A 20908-nucleotide genomic window follows, 5' to 3' on the forward strand; every position below is an offset into this window, starting at 1 on the left:
GTCTGTTCCAATGTGGAGATATTACAAATAACACTCCTATGAATATTTGCATACAAGTCTTCATGAACCTTGAACAAATAGTTAGAAACTGAGTAGCTGGCCATAGGGTATATACTTCTATTGGTAAGAAATTCCTGTGTTCTTTTCTTTTGTGGCTAATGATGGACACGAAGCTTTCATTTTCATCTTGATTGCTCACAGAACTTCTTTGTTGACTTGGCTGTCAATCTTTAGTTCATATTTTAATTGGCCTGTAGTTCAGTTTTATAACTTCCCTATCATTTTCTCAGTGGGGTCTTTTCATAAACACATGTTTACAATTTTTCTCTGAAATCTAATTTGTACTTCTTTTACCTTTCTAGTAACCATATATGATTTCTCTGGGGAAAAAATCTTTGGCATGGGGCAGTCATGAAACCATTCTTTTTTGCTTTCTTTGAAAAACTCTTTGGTTTTAAATTTATGCTTAGGAAGAAGATTCCCCAGTGAGCTAATTTTCTTACACGGTATGAAATCATTTTGTTACATATGAATATTTAGCTTTTAAAACAATACCACTTACTGGGAACTTTCCCTCTCCTACTGGTGTTCTTTGTTACCTTTGACAAAAAAAAATCAAGTCATAATACGTTTTTAAAAGATAAATAAGAGGATCTCATAAAACCTCAGCCTTACATGGAGAGCTGCAAACAGTTAACAGCGGCTGAGAGGGGGAGATTCAGTCTTCTCCAGGGACGAGCCTCTGATAGGCAGTCCAATCCCATATCATCAGCCCTGGGCACATATGTGAACTCAGCAGGCTATATTTATAAATGTGTGTATATCTACATTTCTCTAGATATGTAACAATAATTTAAGAACAAGAGGTCATGAAATTTGAAAGGAGTGGGAAAATCGTAGGAGGATTGGAAGAAGGAGGGGGAAATAATATAAATATAGTTCTCAAACATGAAATTCTCAAAAGAAGAGTTGGGAAAATAAACCTATTTTTAGACTTTCTGTGTTATTACAGTTATTTATTTTTTATATATCCTTATGTTATTGCTACTCTCTTTTGGTACCTATACTCTGTGTGCATGTGTATTATATTTATGTGCATATATATGTATATGTGCCCAGGCCAGAGGAAGATGTCAAACTTCCTGACCCATCATTCTCTGCCTTATCCCCTTGACACAAGTCTCTCAATGAACCTGAGGCTTGCTGGCTTTTTGGGGGATGATTTTTAAATTTACATTTGAAATGTTATCCCATTTCCTGGGTTCCTTCCATAACCCCCCTATCGCCTTTCCCTCCCTCTTCTTCCATGAGGGTGTTCTTCCACCCAACCACCCACCCCTTACTGCCCTGACATTCCCCTTCACTGGAGGGTCCAGCCTTGGCAGGACCAGGGACTTCTCCTCCTATTGGTGCCCAACAAGGCCATCGTTTGCTACATATGCAGCTGGAGCCATGGGTACAGAGCTAAACAAAGAATTCTCAGCTGAGGAATATCGAATGACTGAGAAGCACCTAAAGGAATGTTCGACATCCTTAGTCATCAGGGAAATGCAAATCAAAACAACCCTGAGATTCCACTTCACACCAGTCAGAATGACTAAGATAAAAAAAACTTAGGTGACAGCAGATGCTGGCAAGGATGTGGAGAAAGAGGAACACTCCTCCATTGTTGGTGGAATTTCAGACTGCTACAACCATTCTGGAAATCAGTCTGGAGATTCCTCAGAAAATTGGACATTGAACTACCTGAGGACCCAGCATTACCACTCCAGGGCATATACCCAAAAGATGCTCCAACATACAACAAAGACACATGCTCCACTATGTTCATAGCAGCCTTTTTTATAATAACCAGAAACTGGAAAGAACCCAGATGCCCTTCAACAGAGGAATGTACACAGAAACTGTGGTACATCTACACAATGGAATATTACTCAGCTATCAAAAGCAATCAATTCATTAAATTCATAGGCAAATGGATTGAACTAGAAGATATCATCCTGAGTGAGGTAACCCAATCACAAAAACACACACATGGTATGCACTCACTGATAAGTGGATATTAGCCCAAAAGCTTAAATTACCCAAGATAAAAATCCATAGACCACATGAAGCTCAAGAAGAAGGATGACCAAAGTGCAGATGCTTGAGTCCTTCTTAGAGGGGCGAAAAAAAATATTCATAGGAAGAGATATGGAGACAAAGTTTGGAGCAGAGACTGAGGAATGTCCATTCAGAGCCTGCCCCACCAGGGGATCCAGCCCATATACATACAGCCACCAAACCCAAACATTATTGCTGATGTCAAGAAGTATATGCTGACAGGAGCCTGATATAGCTGTCTCCTGAGAAATCTGCCAGAGTGTGTCAAATACAGAGGCGAATGGTAGCTGTAAACCACTGAACTGAGAACAGGTCCCCATGGGAGGAGTTAGAGAAAGGATTGAAGGAGCTGAAGGGGTTTGCAACCCCATAAGAACAAAAATACCAACCAACCAGAGCTCCAAAATACCACCACCTAAAATAATTACACACGGACAGACCCAAAGCTTGCTGTTTTAAAGGCTAGATCCTTTGGCCCTCTCTTCATTCTTTGCTACCTGTGGTGTGAGCGTTAGGTAGCATGAGCCCCTTCAACCTTTTGTTTTACTTAAGATTGCTAAGCCTTTTCTAAGTCTATATGAATTTTTACATCTGCTTGAATATTATTATTAATATTTACTCTTTATATATCTTAAATAAGCAAATATTAGTTTACAAAATAATTTATTTCTTTTATGACACTTTCATTCCATGGATTTTGATGACATTTACAGCCACCCTCTGCTCTTGTTGCCACTTCTATTGGTTCCTTTAGATAATCTCCTTTATACTTTCATGCCTTCTAAAATTTAGCATTTGTTTTTCCGAATCTGATGTATTTCAATTGATATGACAATCTCTAGTTATACTCATTTCCTGTGGCATATTTCATTCTTCTTCATGGCTGAATAAGATTTTATTGGGCATGTATAACTGCAATTTAAATCCACTTTTATATCTAGTCACCTTGGCTAATTCAATATCTTAGCTGTTACGAAGAGTAGTATCACAATAAAGGTATGAATACAAGTATCTGCCTTACATATGACTTTGATTCTTTTGGGTATAACTCAGGGGCTGTATCGGTAGATAATATATATGGCTGTACTAATTGGTTTATGATGGAACTTCCGTACTGATTTCTATAGTGGTTGAACTATGTTATATTCCACCCACAGCATTTGTCCTTTTAATCACATTGTCTTAGGGTTTCTATTCCTGTGATTAAACAGCATGACCAACAGCAAGTTGGGGAGAAGTTGCACTTCTTTGTCAGTGTTCAACATCAAAGGAAGTCAGGACAGGAACTCCAACAGGGCAGGAATCTGGAGACAGGAGCTGTTGCAGAGACCATAAAGGGGTGCTTACTGGTTTGCTCCCTATGACTTACTCCAGCCTGCTTTCTTATACCACAGCACAGGACCACCATCTAAGTTTGGCCCCATCCTGATGGTCTGGGAACTTCCCATCAATAACTGTGATGGTGGTGCGTGCCCTTTAATCCCAGTACTCAGGAGGCAGAGCAGGGAATCTCTGAGTTTGAGGCCAGCCTGGTCCACAGAGCAAGTTCCAGGATGGCCAGGGCTACACAGAGAAACCCTGTCTCAATAAACCCAAACTAAACAAAACCAATAAGAACAAGAACAACAAAAGAAAATGCCGTAGGATCCTGCCTCCGACCTGATTTTATTTAATTGAGGTTCTGTCTTCTCTGATGACTTTAGTGGGTCAAGTTGACATAAAACCCAGCACACACATATCTAATACAATTTTCTCGCACTAGATTAAAATGCAATTCTTGATACTGTCACAGTCTAGTTAAAGTGAATATTAGCTGCTCCCCGCCAAAACATAGAGCTTTAAGACCTTAAATACCTAATTATACTACCTGTTCTCTAGTCCCTAATTTTTATATGTGGGGTATTATTTTTTAACCAAGGAACACTATAGATTCCGCAAGAGAATTTTATGATCACTTATTTATTTTTTGAGTTGTTGAGACAGGGTCTCATTGTACAGCCCAGGTTGCCCTGGAATTCACTATGTGGACCAGGTTGGCCTCAAGCTAATAGAAATGCACCCCCAACACTTGGGAGAATAAATAACCCTATTAAAAATGGGGTTCCAGGCTAAACAAAATTCACAGCTGAGGAATGCCAAATGGCTGAGAAACACCTAAAGAAATGTTCAACATCTTTAGTCATCAGGGAAATGCAAATCAAAACAACCCTGAGATTTCACCTCACACCAGTGAGAATGGCTAAGATCAAAAACTCAGGTGACAGCAAATGCTGGCGAGGATGTGGAGAAAGAGGAACACTCCTCCAGTGTTGGTGGGATTGCAGACTGGTACAACCATTCTGGAAATCAGTCTGGAGGTTCCTCAGAAAATTGGACATTAAACTGCCTGAGGATCCAGCTATCCCTCTCTTGGGCATATACCCAAAAGATGCCCCAACATATAAAAAAGACACGTGCTCCACTATGTTCATCGCAGCCTTATTTATAATAGCCAGAAGCTGGAAAGAACCCAGATGCCCTTCAACAGAGGAATGGATACAGAAAATGTGGTATATCTACACAATGGAATATTACTCAGCTATCAAAAACAACGAGTTTATAAAATTTGTAGGCAAATGGTTGGAACTGGAAAATATCATCCTGAGTGAGCTAACCCAATCACAGAAAGACATACATGGTATGCACTCATTGATAAGTGGCTATTAGCCCAAATGCCTGAATTACCCTAGATGCCTAGAACAAATGAAACTCAAAGACGGATGATCAAAATGTGAATGCTTCACTCCTTCTTTAAAGAACAAGAATACCCTTGGCAGGGAAGAGAGAGCAAGATTAAAACAGAGACTGAAGGACACCATTCAGAGCCTGCCCACATGTGGCCCATATATACAGCCACCCAATTAGACAAGATGGATGAATCAAAAAGAAGTGCAGAAGTGTAGATGGCTCCTGAGAGACACAGCAGAATACAGCAGCAAATACAGAGGCGAATGTAAACAGCAAACCTCTGAACTGAGAATGAGGACCCCCGTTGAAGGAATCAGAAAAGAACTGGAAGAGCTTGAAGGGGCTCGAGACCCCATATATTACAACAATGCCAAGCCACCAGAGCTTCCAGGGACTAAGCCACTACCTAAAAGACTAACATGGTCTGACCCTGGACTCTGACCTCATAGGTAGCAATGAATATCTAGTAAGAGCACCAGTGGAAGGAAGCCCTGGGTCCTGCTAATACTGAACCCCCAGTGAACTAGACTGTTGCGGGGAGGGCGGCAATGGGGGGAGGGTGGGAAGGGGAACACCCATAAGGAAGGGGAGGGGGGAGGGGGATGTTTGCCCGGAAACCGGGAAAGGGAATAACACTCGAAATGTATATAAGAAATAATCAAGTTAATAAAAAAAAAAAAGCTGAAAAAAAAAAAAAAAAAAGAAACCTGCCTCTGCCTCCCAAGTGCTGGGATTAAAGGCAGATGCAACTGTGCTAAAAAAGTTGACAGAAAGTTGTTGGTTTTTGTTTTGCTTTGCTGTTTAACATCACCTGGGCACTCACTAGGTTTGTTCCTCTTTGAAGAGCAGACTTCATCCAGCATCAATTCCCTTTAGCTTCATAAACGTCACTGTCTTCTGCCCTTAACCCTTTCCTGGGGAGAAAGCAGTCTCACTTAAGTTTTTGTTTTTCTGTGTGAGATGTGGAATATATCATCTGCACCTATTGACTTTTAATATTTGCCTTTGATTTTTCTGCAGTTTGACTAATAATGTGCCCTCATGTGTTTTTCTTTGTATTTATTCTGTTGGAATTTGCTGCTTCTTTAATTCATTACTTATTATTTCTTCAAATCCTGTTTTTTCACCATGTTATTTGTCCATTTGAGACTGCAGTTTCATGTGTATGTGACCTTTTAATATTGCTTCAAGAGTCCTTGAGATTCTTTTCATATTCTAATTAATTTATTATCTGTTTCTGATAGAATAATTTCTATTCACTTATCATAAAATTCAATGGCATTTGTTGTTCTCATATAATTGTTGAACTCATCTAGCACAACCAGAATTTTTCAAAATTTATCCTCAAATTCTCTTTTCTTCCTCTTTATCCTTTTTATTCTTATTGATTTGTTTTGTTATTTTTGTAGTATTATTCCTTCTGTAGTATTATTCCTTCTCTTTGCATTAATTGAAAACACGCTTTCTTTTACACACCTAAGCACAGCTGTACTTGAAGCTTTAAAATCACTGTATATTAATTTTAGTATATTAGATTCGTCTTTGCTTATCTTAGTAGTTGCATATGGATCACGTGCATTCTTTCTCCATAGACTGAGAAATCTGGATTACATGTTGATTACATACTATTGTGATTGCATACATTCTGAATTTTCTTATGTGAAAATTCACTTCTAATATTTCTCTGAAGGCTATAGATTTGGCTATAATGGGCAATGAAACTGTCTGGAATCAAAGTAAACTCCGTATCTTGGGTGGCAGTTCAAATCTCAGTTGAGTTCCTTGATTTTTATTTGGCATTTGGCCTATGCATATATGACTCAGAGACCATGCATATAATCTGTGCAGAGTTTAGCTCTCTTCATTCCAGATGGTCTCCATCCTGTCCTTCCAATGGCTGTGGTTCTCTTGACTTTTGCTTCTAATTCTTCACTACAAGAATAAATAGACTTTCCTAGCAGCAATTTTCAGATTCCCTTCAAAGCCAGAGTAGTTTCAACCAAGCATCAGCTGAACAGCTGAAACAGGTAGTTCACCTTGTATTTTTACCTTTTTTACTCGCTCTAGAATCTCTCTGCTAGTGTTCATTTTCCTGGGCTTTCAAATGACTGTTCGTTTATCTGGCTGTTATATGCAGGAAACCCCTCATCCATTAAGACCCTTTTAGCTATAGCTGAAGCAGATGTTGACCTCTCTGTTTACATATGAGGTATCCATTATGAGCATCAGCAGATAAACAGACCATCAACCCTAGTCACATTCTTGGTACCAAATTACCTATATGCTGAAGCTAAATTGTGATCTCTAAGGTCATCAATTGACTGGGCATGGGTCATCTGTGCTAGAAAGTCCATATGGGTTTTAGGTTCAAGAAGTCATTCCATAAACATTATACACTGTCACACACACACACACACACACACACACACACACACACACACACACACTACACTCAACTAGGTAATAGCTCATTGAGCAGCATCATGGATAATAGGAAAAGTTCAGTCCTAAATCACATATTTTTGTTCAGTTACTTCTTTGATTTGTGACCTCTGGATGTGACTTGTAACTTCTCTGAACCTCTGTTTCTTAATACCCTACCATGACATGTTTCAAGCTTGGCAAAGATATTAAATAAGAGAATGTATTTAAGGGTGTCCATACACCCCTTTTTGCCTGAGAGATAGAGGTTTGTGTTTCCAATGAGTGTAATTTTTTAAAAACTCATTTTCATCTCAAAAATAATCTAAAATATGCCAAATACTATTTATGACCAATGTAACTAAAATATCCATCTAACTATGAGTCTCTAGCAGAATTCTAAAGCCAATTACCTCCCTTTCCAGGCTCACATGTAGTGAAAGCATTGCTCAATGTACTGTGAGGCAAGTGCCTATACTACTGCATTTTGCTGTTTCTGCTTTCAGAACTATACGGGGGAAGGTAGTCTGACGTTTCAACTCACTTTATTTCTCAATATTGGGACAAATAATGTAATCTGTTAGTCTCCTTTTCACCTCTGTTATTACATATGTAGACTTAGGTTAAAGGAAGAGAACCTTGGAAGGAGAAGTTTGTGTGTGTGTGTGTGTGTGTGTGTGTGTGTGTGTGTGTGTGTGTGTGTGTGTGTGTGTGTAGAAAGTGTGTTATAGTCCATCCATGGAAACAGGCTACAACCCCCAGCTTCAGTCCTCTGTGGGAACTCTGAATTGGTTGGGATGGGAAGAGGAGAGGATGTCACTGTGATGGGTGAAGACTCCTGTTTTCATTTCCTGATTTTTCTTGGCAGATTTTTCTCGGTGACATCCCTCTAAGGAAGGCTTTGGCTTCCATATATTTGCCTAAGTCAGTGAGCGAAAAGGTTCCTCTTGATGGCTTGCAAACCATCTTGTTTAATTTTTTTGGCCAAACCTCACTCTTTAAGGTAAGTTCCTGCGTCTGGTAACTGTCATGAACTGACATGATGACTCACTGGAATTATGAACTCCTGCTACTTTCATGATGTTCTGTTTATTTTAGAATATGCTCTGGTTGATTCCAAAGTTTTTCAGCATAACCCCGGCCCTCCACATGAATCAGCTTTATTTTAATGATGTTTTATGCATACTAATTTTCACAGCTCCAAAGCTTTGGATGGTAACTTAAGGGTTACCTGGTGACCAAAGAGGCCCTAAGATGTTTCAAAGCCAGAAAAGAATACCATGCACTCCTGATGAGATGGCCTTTCAGCTTATTAATCTTCCCCACCCTCTCAATCTTTCCTGACTTCTAGCTCTGAGTGCTCTAAACCTTACCTTAAACTGGAGGCAAAGAAATGTGGTGAGGCATGGATCTAGGGGCCCAGATGCTGAGATCCGAGGCTGATATTGCTGTCTTCTACCTGTGTGATTTCTGGCAAAAATCAGTTTGTATGATTCAGCATCCATGTACCATAGGGGTTTTGTTTGTTTGTATTATTTTTGGCAATGTGAATTAGTCTAAGAATCACATCTTATTGGCCTGTTAAAAGATTGAACGAGTTAATACAAATAATGTGTTCGTGGGATTGCCTGGCATATCCAAAGCACTGAGTAAATGTTTGCATTGCTGAGGTTATGATGGGGAAGGTTCTCTACCTACGACCACTCTATCATCTCATTTTGCTGTTCAGATGACAGCAACCAGAGATTTCATGAAGTGCAAAACAGTGAGTGCTATTTTTTTTTTTTGAGACAAGGTCTCACTATGTACCCTGGCTAGCCTAGTACTTGCTATATAGACCAAAAATGGTAAAAATCCTATAGCTTCTGTCTCCTGAGTTCTGGGATTAAAGGCATGTGCCACCCACCATGCCTAGCTTAGTTGTTACTGTGTATGCCTACTACCTCATCTGCTTCTCACGGGAAACTGAGGCTCAGCAAAGTTAAATAGTTTTGCCTAAGGTCACAAAATGGTGAAGTAATAGAGTTAAGAATCAGATTCTGGCTATCTAACACCAAAGTTCTGATTTTGCTTTTTCTTTCTCATTTTTGTGTGTGTGTGTGTGTGTGTGTGTGTGTGTGTGTGTGTGTGTGTGTGTGTGATACACACATGCACATGCACACATGCATGCACACACGCATGTGTGGAGGCTGCACATTCACCTGATGTCAAGAATTATCCTCAATAGTTCTTCTGCTTCATTCACTAAGGCAAGGTCTCTTTTTAAATTTTTTTAATTTAATTTTTTTCTTGAATATTTTATGATTAACATTACAAATGTTATCCCCTTTTCCTCTTCCCATACTGCCTCTCCCATCCCCATTTCTATGAGAATGTTGTCACCCCCACCCACCCACTCCCTCCTCAATGCCCTGGCATTACCCTCCCTACATTGGTGAAACAAGCCTTCACAGGATCAAGGGCTTCTCCTCCTATTGATGCCAGGCAATGCTATCCTCTGCTACATATGTGACTAGAGCCATGAGTCCCTTCATGTGTACTCTTTGGTTGGTGATTTAGACCCTGGGAGCTCTGGGGGGGGGGTCTGGTTGGTTGATATTGTTCTTCCTATAGGGTTACAAACCCTCTCAGCTCCTTCAGGCCTTTCTCTAGCTCCTCTATTGGGGTCCCGGTACTCAGTCCGATGGTTAGCTGCAAGCATCCTCATCTGTATCAATAGGGCTCTGGCAGAGCCTCTCAGGAGACACCCATATCTGGGTTTGTCCATGTGTACTCATTGCTTGGTGGTTTAGTCCCTGGAAGCTTTGGTGACATCACAGACTGGTACAACCATTCTGGAAATCAGTCTGGAGGTTCCTCAGAAAATTGGACATTGCACTACCTGAGGACCCAGCTATTCCACTCTTGGGCATACACCCAAAAGATGCTCCAACATATAACAAGGACACATGCTCCACTATGTTCATAGCAGTTATAATAGCCAGAAGCTGGAAAGAACCCAGATGCATTACCCAGAACTCAGGAGGCAGGAATGGATACAGAAAATGTGGTACATCTTTACAACAGAGTACTACTCAGCTCTTAAAAACAATGGTTTCATGAAATTCTTAGGCAAATGGATGGAACTAGAAAATATCATCCTGAGTGAGGTAGCCCAGTCACAAAAGAACATACATGGTATGTACTCACTGATAAGTGGATATTAGCCCAAAAAGAGCTTGAAATACATAAGCAAGATCTCTTTGTCAAAAAACCAATTTGCCAGAAGAAACTAGTCTGAGGATCCCATGTCTCTGCCTTCCAAGGAAAGAAACTTGGAACACCATCCCTACCTGGAATTTTTCAGGGGTTCTGGGGGAATCCAAACAATGGTTTTTTGCTTGAACAGAAAGAAATTAACCACTGAGCCATCTCCCCAACTACAAAGTCCTTCTATTCAAAGGTAATGCATTAATTTGCCCAGATGTGTTTGAATTTGTAAGGAGTTATCCACATGAATGAATTCTTAGTGGTCAAATATTTAGAGATTTGGGGGGTATAATATACTATCTGATCGTATAGGTGAATCCCAGAACTCAGGAGGCAGGAGGTGTAGGCCGATACAAATATAACAGATACATTTAGCACCTACCAATTTAGGTGGACCACACTACCACCAAATGTGTTTGCAAAGTATTTTGTTTCTTGAGCTTTCTGTGGACAGTCTTCACTCCCGCTAAATTCTATTTGTTTCAGTGGGTTTAGTTCAATTTCTACCAAGGATGCCTCCCCAGAATTAATAAGTCCATTCTCTATTCTCTGTGCCCTGGAAACATTAGTGGACAAAATTTTGTAGTAATGATTTAAAATGTGTCTCATAGCTCTCTCAACCTTTTGATATTCTTGTCACTGCTTTGCATCATCCGAGATGCTATTAGTTTTCGGTCTTAATTTTCCTCCTTCCTTCAGAGGACTGTGCTTGTCTCTCAGAATAAGAGATAAACTTGCTTTGCATAGATTTTACACTTAATAAGTAATTTTGATTCTCTAGCACCTTCCATTGAAATAGACTAAAGACCTTTGCAAAAATTAGCCTACAGACGTCATAGTGCCAGATGAAGACGGGTTAGATCCAGTTATGCATCAAATGCCTAGCTGGAAGGTCCCTCATAAACTCACAGTGTCCATCTTTATTTTGCCAGTGAGGTCACCAAGACCCGGAAAGGGGAAGGCATTTTGCTGAAGGTGACACAATTCATCCTTTTATTCACCCAATCATTAATTTATTTATTCAGCAAATAGCCACTTTGTTCCTACTATGTATCTTCCATGATGCTGGTACTGGGGCTATAGTGCTAAGCAAGAAAGACCTGGGCCTCCTCTCATAGAAAACAGTGAATTAGGAGAGAACAGGAAGTAGAAGGTTCCAACACTAAAAGAGGTACATGGGGTAGGGCCTGTGTCACTGGTGGCTGAGGAGTACATGACTGAAGACACGCTACCCTGTAACTACCTTTATTTTCAATGCCCAGGCCCCATAGCTTTAGTTTTACACAGCTTCCTCTAACATCTTTTGATCAATATCTTGACAGTCATTACAACATATTACCTTAGAAATTGTGATAACATACCACTCTTGAGCTCTTACGCCTTCTCCTTTCTTCCACTAGCTCCGGCTCTCAGGGAGGAGCAAAAGCACAAGGCGAGCGCACTGTGGCATGGGGACTCTGGGACTGCAGAGGAGGGAAAAGCAGGGGCTTCCTGAGTTAGGGGAGAGCTCAGCTGTGAAGGGGTCACAAGACGAGTTAATAGAGCTGACACAGAGGAAACATGTCTGTAACTGGTCAGAGGCAAAAGTTGTAAAACCAGTACAACTTCAGTCCAGAGGAGTGAGAAATGATTTCCCGTTTCCCACATGATCACCATGGTGTAGGTAAGAAACATGAATTGAGAGAAGAGGTTACTTAGGTCCTTAGTCATTGTGACTAAGTCATTTTGGCCTTTCCACTGCAGACAGCTGTTTATCTGGGAGGATAGCTACAGGTCATCTAGTCTACTGTCCTTCCTCATGTCACCAATGGCCCAGAGAGGAGGTCTTGAAGGAACCGGAGGCTTGGGCTAGCACTTGGTCTTTTGGATGTCAGTAAGACCTTACCAATATTATAGTTTGTTGACGTTCACCCTAAGTAGTCTGCCTCAGGGAACTCTGATGAGAAAGGAACACTATGACATCAGGAGTGTTTATCTGTTATTTGTGTATTTATTATTTGTCTCATTGTTGGAAATTAGAAAGGGTTGATTTTGGTTCACAATTTGAGGGTCCAGTTCACTATACTGGGAAAATCCAGATAGTGGTAGCTTGAGAAAGCTTGTCTGTCACATAGTGTCTGGAGCAAAGAAGCTAACAATGACCCGTGTTCAGCTAGCTTTCTCCTTTTTTAAAAAATTCATTCTAAGACTCCTAGTTGATGTAATGGAGCCACCCACATTTAGAGTGGATCTTCTGCTTCAAGTAACCTAGTCTAGATAATCTCTAACAGGTATACCCATAGGCCAACCCAATCTAGGTGTTCCTTCTGAGGCATGCAAAGAAGTTTATCTCCTATATGATTCTAGATACTGTCATGATGACAATATTAACCATCAACATATTGTTTAGCATGAACACAAATGGCTGTGAACTGAAAGTTGGACACTTCCAAGTTGAGCAAGACCACATCCTGGTTACTCAAGCACACACTTTCCCTGGTGGAGTCTTCTGACCATGTGCAATATGCTCTTCAAGGGATGTCAGCTAAACATCAGGCTTTCTTGGAAAATCATTACAGGATGTTTTCATCTCCCTTCCATCTTACTCCAGCTCTGTCTGTGGTTTTGTACATGCAATCCTGGAAGAAATCACTCAACTATCTGACCTTCTGGAGCTTTGGCATTTGAAACTTTGGCCTTGTTAATAAGGGACTCTCATATCTCTAACTTTTAGTTTGTTATTTTTAAGTTAACATTGTTAAACACTCATTCCCTGCCACTCATTGGTTGTGTGATCTTTGTACATATAGGTTCTGAGCCTACAAAAACCTCCGTTTAGCTGGATAAAAAGGCCATAGGATGTCAGAGGGCTAAAGAGTATGCATGAAAATCACTTACCCACCTATCTGGATTACAAAAGGGGAAATACGTTCTGTATATTAGGCTGTGTGGGCCATGCTAGGATATAATGTGCACACTTTGGCCTTGGAGTGGAGGTAGTCATCAATGTTTTCAGACATGTTCCAAGATGGGTGCTTGTAAACATACTTTCCTTTACCTATGGGTTATAGACCATGAAATTATTTTGTAACTAAATCATAATGGATTTGGAGTCCTTATTAGAAAAGGTATTCTTATAAGGATGGTCAAGAGTTAAAATTACGGTACGCTGTGAAGTCTCTGAATGTGGAGCCTTATTAAGGCAGAGAATATTTTGCTCTGGTGGGAGGGCAGAATTGAGTTGCTGGTGTAAACCCAATGTTGGTTCGATAGATAGGTTTTGGATAGATGGATGAGTGGGTGAATGGAAAAACAAATAAATAAATTTTTCTAATTTTTATTATTGAGCTTTATGTGGTGAATCTGAATGACTCTGAGAATTCACCCTTAGATTGTGATTCTTCCACACTTCTGTGCCAAAACTGTGTAGTGCATCACCCATTCTAGAGTGATCGTGCTTATATAAGAAATGAGATGTTCAGAGCCTTTGTTTCATCTGCAGGCTAAAAACATCACTCCTGAATTAATGACATATGTTGTGAGTGCGAGCATCTCAAATACATCCATTGAAAACTTGGCTGATCCAGTGATTATCGTTCTGAAGCATATTCGAGGAGACTGGGTAATATATCAATTTTCATTTGGGAACCAAATGACCTCAGGACACCAATGTGATTTTCCTGGGGGGAAAATGGCCAATTAACATTCAATTCAAAGACTTCATGAGGACTCTTGAATTTGAGGTAGCAGAAGTATGTTATAACTGCGATTTTCTAGAAACAATGCAGTATCCTCAAAGGATCCTGAATAGTGGGTCTATTCTAGCAAGACAGTAACTAAGAATAAATAGATCTCTTAGTTGTAATAGTAAATGCCATTTAATTCATTCATTTGCGTGAGATACACAACTTCATTGAAAATAAGATTTGCATTCTTCGATTTTTCCATGAAAATTGGTAAAACATGTATTAATTAGCTTCTTTCATTCCCTATCTAAGGGATCATATGGTATAACCTATTTTCCACTAGTCTTAAAGAGAAGAGAAGGGAGATTAGGAGAGGGAATTTATTTCTTTATTTAGTCTCTGTCTTTTTTATTAAAATTATTTGTCCACTTTATTCCCCAACAGCAGCCCCCTCTCTTCCCAGTATTCCCTTCACTCGGATCCTCCCCTCATTCCATCCTCCCCTTCTGCTTTGCAAAGGTGGAGCCCCCACCCCCAGCAAACATACACACAAGTTACTGAGGACTAGGCACATCTGGGAGAGGGAATTTTAAAACCAGACTGAAAATAAAACATGTTACGTGGGTAAAATCTCCCAATTTGAACTGGGACTCTAACTGTCAGATCATTTCCAGAGACTGTAGGAGCCAGGGGAGTTTTAGAAATTTTCAACAGGCTTAATGAGGAGGCACCTTAACTGTGTGTTCATAAAGGATGATCCTAGATGCGAGTCCCAAATTCCAAAGCCTTCTAAAGAACATCTAACATATGTCAGTCTCTCACTGGTTCTCCATAGCTTCCCCCTGGGTCTTGTACCAATTAGCAGATCCCCAAACTACTAAATGACAAATGCTGTATCGTCATGCAGTGACATGCTGTTTTCTTCCTTGGAAGTCCAGAGCCAGGTGGAGTTAGACTTAAAACCAAACTATAAAAGATCCTCTCCCAGTCCGTCCCTGTGCATGACTGTGTGAGTGTATGAGTGTGTGAGTGTGTGAGTGTGTGATTGTGTGAGTGTATGATTGTGTGAGTGTATGAGTGTGTGAGTGCATGATTGTGTGAGTGTGTGAGTGTGTGAGTGCATGATTGTGTGAGTGTGTGAGTGCATGATTGTGTGAGTGTGTGAGTGCGTGATTGTGTGAGTGTGTGAGTGTGTGAGTGTGTGAGTGTGTGAGTGTGTGAGTGTGTGAGTGTGTGAGTGTGTGAGTGTGTGAGTGTGTGAGTGCATGATTGTGTGAGTGTGTGATTGTGTGAGTGTGTGAGTGTGTGTGTGAGATTGTGTGAGTGTGTGTGTGTGTGTGTGTGTGTGTGTGAGTGTGAGTGTGTGAGTGTGTATGTGTGATTGTGTGAGTGTGTGAGTGTGTGTGTGTGAGTGTGTGTGTGTGAGTGTGTGTGTGTGTGAGTGTGTGTGTGTGTGTGTGTGAGTGTGTGTGTGTGTGTGTGTGTGTGTGTGTGTGTGTGTGTGTGTGTGTGTGTGTGTGTGAGTGTGTGTGTGAGTGTGTGTGTGAGTGTGAGTGTGTGTGTGTGTGTGTGAGTGTGTGTGATTGTGTGTGTGTGTGTGTGTGTGTGTGTGTGTGTGTGTGTGTGTGTGTGTGTGTTTGTGTGTGTGTGTGTGTGTGTGTGTGTGTGTGTGTGTGTGAGTGTGTGTGTGTGAGTGTGTGTGACTGTGAGTGTGTGTGGTGTGTGAGTGTGTGGTGTGTGATTGTGTGGTGTGTGAGAGTGTGTGTGGGTGCATGATTGTGTGGGTGTGTGATTGTGTGTGTGTGTTGTATATGTTTGTGAGTGTTTGTGATGTATGTATATGTGTGTGTGTGTGGTGTATTTGTATGTGTGTGTGTGGTGTTTGTTTTTGTGTGTGTGAATGAGTGTGTGTGAGTGCGTGATTGTGTGAGTGTGTGATTGTGCAAGTGTGTGAGTGTGTGAGTGTGTGAGTGTGTGAGTGCGTGATTGTGTGGAGTGTGTGGGTGCATGATTGTGTGGTGTGTGATTATGTGGTGTGTGGGTGTGTGTGTGTGAGTGCATGATTGTGGTGTGTGGTGTGTGATTGTGTGTGTGTGGTGTGTGGTATGTGAGTGTGTGAATGTGTGATTGGGTGAGTGCGTGGTGTGTGTGTGTGTGAGTGCATGATTGTGAGTGTGTGAGTGTGTAATGTGTGATTGTGTGAGTGTGTGGTGTGTGGGTGCATGATTGTGTGGTGTGGTGCATGATTGTGTGTGTGTGATTGTGTGATTGTGTGGGTGCATGATTGTGTGAGTGTGTGAGTGTGCGAGTGTGTGAGTGCATGATTGTGTGGTGTGTGTGGTGTGTGTGTCAGTGTGTGATTGCATGATTGTGTAATGCATGAGTGTGTGAGTGTGTGAGTGTGTGAGTGAGTGTGTGTGTGTGTCTGTGTGTGTGAGTGTGAGTGTGTGTGAGTGTGTGAGTGTGTGTGTGTGTGTGTGTGTGTGTGTGTGTGTGTGTGTGTGTGTGTGTGTGTGTGAGTGTGTGTGTGAGTGTGTGAGTGTGTGTGTGTGTGTGTGTGTGTGTGTGTGTGTGTGAGTGTGTGTGTGTGTGAGTGTGTGAGTGTGTGAGTGTGTGAGTGTGTGATTGTGTGAGTGTGTGAGTGCATGATTGTGTGAGTGTGTGAGTGCATGATTGTGTGAGTGTGTGAGTGTGTGAGTGTGTGTGTGTACACGTACATAGGTGCGCTTGCATGTGCACGCACTCACTTGTTGCTCTACTGGCTAAAAACCTTGAAAACACTATGTGCATTGTTTTTGTTCAGTAAACCTTACAAGGAAAGGTATTTAACTATAATTCTTAATTTTGCAGAATTATGATCAAGCTTACTGTGCTTTTTGGGATTTTGACACTAATAGTAAGTATGTATAGAATCAGACTTTGACTTTGCCCCCTCCCTAATCGTTTTCCCAGTTGATGGTTAGAGAGAGGGCTTGTCAGGCACTACAGAGGATTCTGCACGACCAAGATACCTTTTGTGGTTTTTAGGGTGTAAAAATTAAGAATATTCCTTTTGGTAAGACAGTTATTATAGAAATCATAAAAATAGTCCAACTTTTGGGAAAGCAAGTTTGGAAAAATGAAATTAGAAGGCCCAGTACAGAATAACTGTAAACTATTTGAAGAGGACTGAGGTGTGCTTTCCTACAGGAATGACCACTATTTACTCTCCCCCATCTTTATTGATGGTGAGCCCTGGGTAAACCCTATGTCCTGTAAGGGACCCAATCCGTTAATCATTTCATTAAAGAGATGAGACGTCATTCGTCCCACAAAGACTTTCCTGCTTGGATAACTATGCCATGTATGGGTGTGCTTACTCCTGACTGGGTTTCTCTTAGGTTTGCTACTGGAGTCTCTATAGTTAATACCAAATCTCATAGAATTCTCCCACACAACCAGAATCTCCTAGGAATGTCATGGTTAGTGGTGAGAAACGTACTTCTACCTAGGGAGCTCTGCTTGGGTACTTTTCCCATCTAGAAATCTGAGAGAAAAGAGATGACACTGTCTACTTAGCTCTTCAGGGAACAGGATACCACCTCTTTCTGACAAACAGAAACAATGTATCCTCTCCACCTTGTCCAAGTCTGTCAAAAAAAAAAATACTCCTACAAAGTGACAAGCTCTGTCCTCTACAGCTTTAATAAGTTTATCCCTGTGTTGATTTATGGCAGTTGCTGGAACACCCCCAGGAGACCCTTTGCCCGGCTCTCTATGCTGTGAGCCTAGAACATCTGGCATCTATGGTATCTGCTCATACTTGTATACCTGTCGTGAGATAAGTCTTTTGGTGTACTAGCGCCCTAAACCAGCACTGTAACCCAAGATCTACAAGGCTCGAATGGGTTGTACGGATCTTCAGGACAGGACCACTTGAGCCTATTTGATTTCTGGATGGAACTGCTAATATAACTTAGCCAGTCCCAAGTTGGCTAAGTGGCAGCCTATATTCCAAAGGTCTAGGTCTTCCCAAAACTTCCAGATCTATTTCTTTTATTGCTTACTTACAAAACATGTTGCTCCAGCATAGTGACAGGAGCAATTGCTCATGATTAGAATCTACCTTAATCTGTAATGATGTAGTACAGAAACAGAAGTGAGTGACAAAGAAGCCCACCTCCCCCCCCACGGCCCTGCACCCCTGATACACACGTCAATTTGGTCTATTAAATGTAATTGAATTTTGCTGTTCAATTGTATCTCTACCTTGCTGTCTTAACAAACAATGCTAATTATAACACACGTTCGGATGCTGCATGTAATGAAAAATTAAACATTTCTGAGAAAAGCAAAATTGCTTTGAAATTCCCTTCTGTCCCCCGCAGATGGGCTAGGTGGATGGAATCCATCAGGCTGTGAATTAAAGGAAAGCAATGTAAATTACACAATCTGTCAGTGTAACCACCTCACTCACTTCGGAGTCCTGATGGTGAGTTGTCTCCTTCATCACTCTTCAATGGGATTTTGACAACTTCTACTAGGTTCAAGCTATTAATGAACTTGCAAACTAGACAATGGAGAAATTTTATACCAGTAGAAAAAAGGCTCTCCTCTATCATGCTTACCCAAATAGAGCACTGTGATAGCTGAAGAAGCTCTATGTACTATACACGGTTGGTAGGTAGCCCAGGTTGGCCTTGAACTCATGGTCCTCCTGACATACTCTCCCAACTACTGGGTGCATAGCAGTGCACATCTATACCTGAGTTAAGCATTCTTTATATTCCCTTTAAAATTTTATTTGAAACACAAAAGCATTCAATCAGCAATTTTTTTTTTTTTGGTTCTTTTTTTCGGAGCTGGGGACCGAACCCAGGGCCTTGTGCTTCCTAGGCAAGCGCTCTACCACTGAGCTAAATCCCCAACCCCAATCAGCAATTTTCAAATTATGATGCTTTTGTTTGGCTCACTCCCAACCAGGTAGCGCCTTACAACGGGAGTCAAAAAGCCCCATGCTCACACTTCAGCTCTGCCAGCTCAAACCAGCTTTATAGTCTGGATTGACGGGCCTTACTTGCTTGGAAATTAGATCTTTCTTCTGAGGTGTGACAAATAGAAGGGAGAGAATCAGTTTTTCTCTTATCGAAACACTATTGCTATTTGGAACACATGATTCTATGATGTGGAAAAAAACTCTGCATATTGTAAGATGGTCAGCAGCAGTTCAGGTCTGTACCCTATCCCTAAGTACTGCTAAATGCTGCAGCAGGGGATACAAATTCCTTCTAGCTGAGAACTTCCAGAATAGATTAGCACTTCCTAGCTTAAAAAAAAAAACAGTCCTAACGTTTTATGAGCCAGAAAACTATAAGCATTTAATGAAAGCTATGGATCTCTTCCCAAACCAGTGCACGTATATATTCAAATAATCTTGCATGTCATTTCAGATCTTTTGTGGTCTTCAGATCGGGACATTACTAGATTATTACTTTAGACTAAGGACCACTTTTATCTCTTAATTTTATAAAAGTCATTTAAGGTCTAAGGAAAAGGAACATTTGTTTTTCTGTTCTGTGTAGAGTTTTGGGACACTCGGTTCAGATAAGGATTCAGTTTGCATCCCAAATTCAAATCCATTAGCTTGGTTATATTTTCAAGTGCTGAACATGTTAATGACAATGAAACGAAGGACTAAATGTACTTTCACTCTTGTTGATGGCTTTCTATGCTCTTCCACAGGAAGATCTACTAGGCCTGGTCAAACCATATATGGTCTTATCACATAGCCATCCACATCATTTGGCTATCTAAGAGTTACAACAGGGTTGCTATATGCCCAGGCTGGGGACCAACTGTTCATACATACCAGAAGCATTTTATTCTAAACTTGTTCTGATGACTATGTAAAGTACTGTATATTGCAATTCTAGGATTTGTCCAGGTCTACAGTGGATGCAGTGAATGAGCGGATATTAGTGATTATAACGTATACAGGATGTGGGATCTCCTCCATTTTCCTAGGGATTGCCATGGCGACATACATAGCTTTCCAGTAAGTTGATACAACTTAGCTGTGAGTAAGTTGAACTTGGCCTGCTGATGCGTTGTCACTGAAACCTTGTCAAGTTCATGGATATAACACAACAGGGAGTGGCTAGATCATTAGCTCCTGAGATGGGCAAGTGAGAAATAAAGCAATTAACTATTACCAGAGTATTTTAAAAGTAAGAAGCTTGAAAGTAGGAGTAAAATCTCTCTACCCTGATACGAGGACAGGAGCCATAAAAGGAAAAGTCTGGTTTTATTAGAAACAAGATACTTTCATCAGAGGAAAAAAGTTAAGATAATGAAAGTGTAACTACAGATTGGGAGAAGATTTGTGCCGTGTGGTGTGGTGTGTGTGTGTGTGTGTGTGTGTGTGTGTAAGTGGGCATGTATAAAAATTAACAAGCAAGACAGAAAGTTGAAAGGTGAACACAAGAACTGAATGAACACATCACAGAAAAAAATTGCCCAGGGGCAGCTCTAATTTACATCCAAATGGTTAGTAGTGTATTATCATATGGTAAGAACCTCAACATTGGTTGAGGATTTAGATCAGAGGTAGAGCACTTGCCTAGCAAGCCCAGGGCCCTGGGTTTGGTCCCCAGGTCTGAAAAAAAAAAAAAAAAAGAACCTCAACATCATTGCTCATCACAGGAAATGCTAATTGAAACCATAATTATTTTCTTTTAAAGATGAACTTACATTAAGTTGAGAAG

The 20908-nt window shown here is 40.7% G+C and overlaps 1 protein-coding gene across 1 annotated transcript in view; it reads left to right on the plus strand.

Annotated features, from left to right (window-relative positions):
- Positions 1-20908, plus strand: part of Adgrg4 (adhesion G protein-coupled receptor G4) — a 93422-nt gene that overhangs the window by 55680 nt on the left and 16834 nt on the right. Inside the window, 5 exon segments of the mRNA XM_032890105.1 lie at positions 8120-8254; positions 13982-14101; positions 17016-17061; positions 18533-18636; positions 20078-20199. Of these exon segments, the coding sequence (XP_032745996.1) occupies positions 8120-8254; positions 13982-14101; positions 17016-17061; positions 18533-18636; positions 20078-20199 (527 nt within the window).

The sequence above is a fragment of the Rattus rattus genome, chromosome X (genome assembly GCF_011064425.1).
Source record: "Rattus rattus isolate New Zealand chromosome X, Rrattus_CSIRO_v1, whole genome shotgun sequence".
NCBI classification, from domain to species: Eukaryota; Metazoa; Chordata; class Mammalia; order Rodentia; family Muridae; genus Rattus; species Rattus rattus.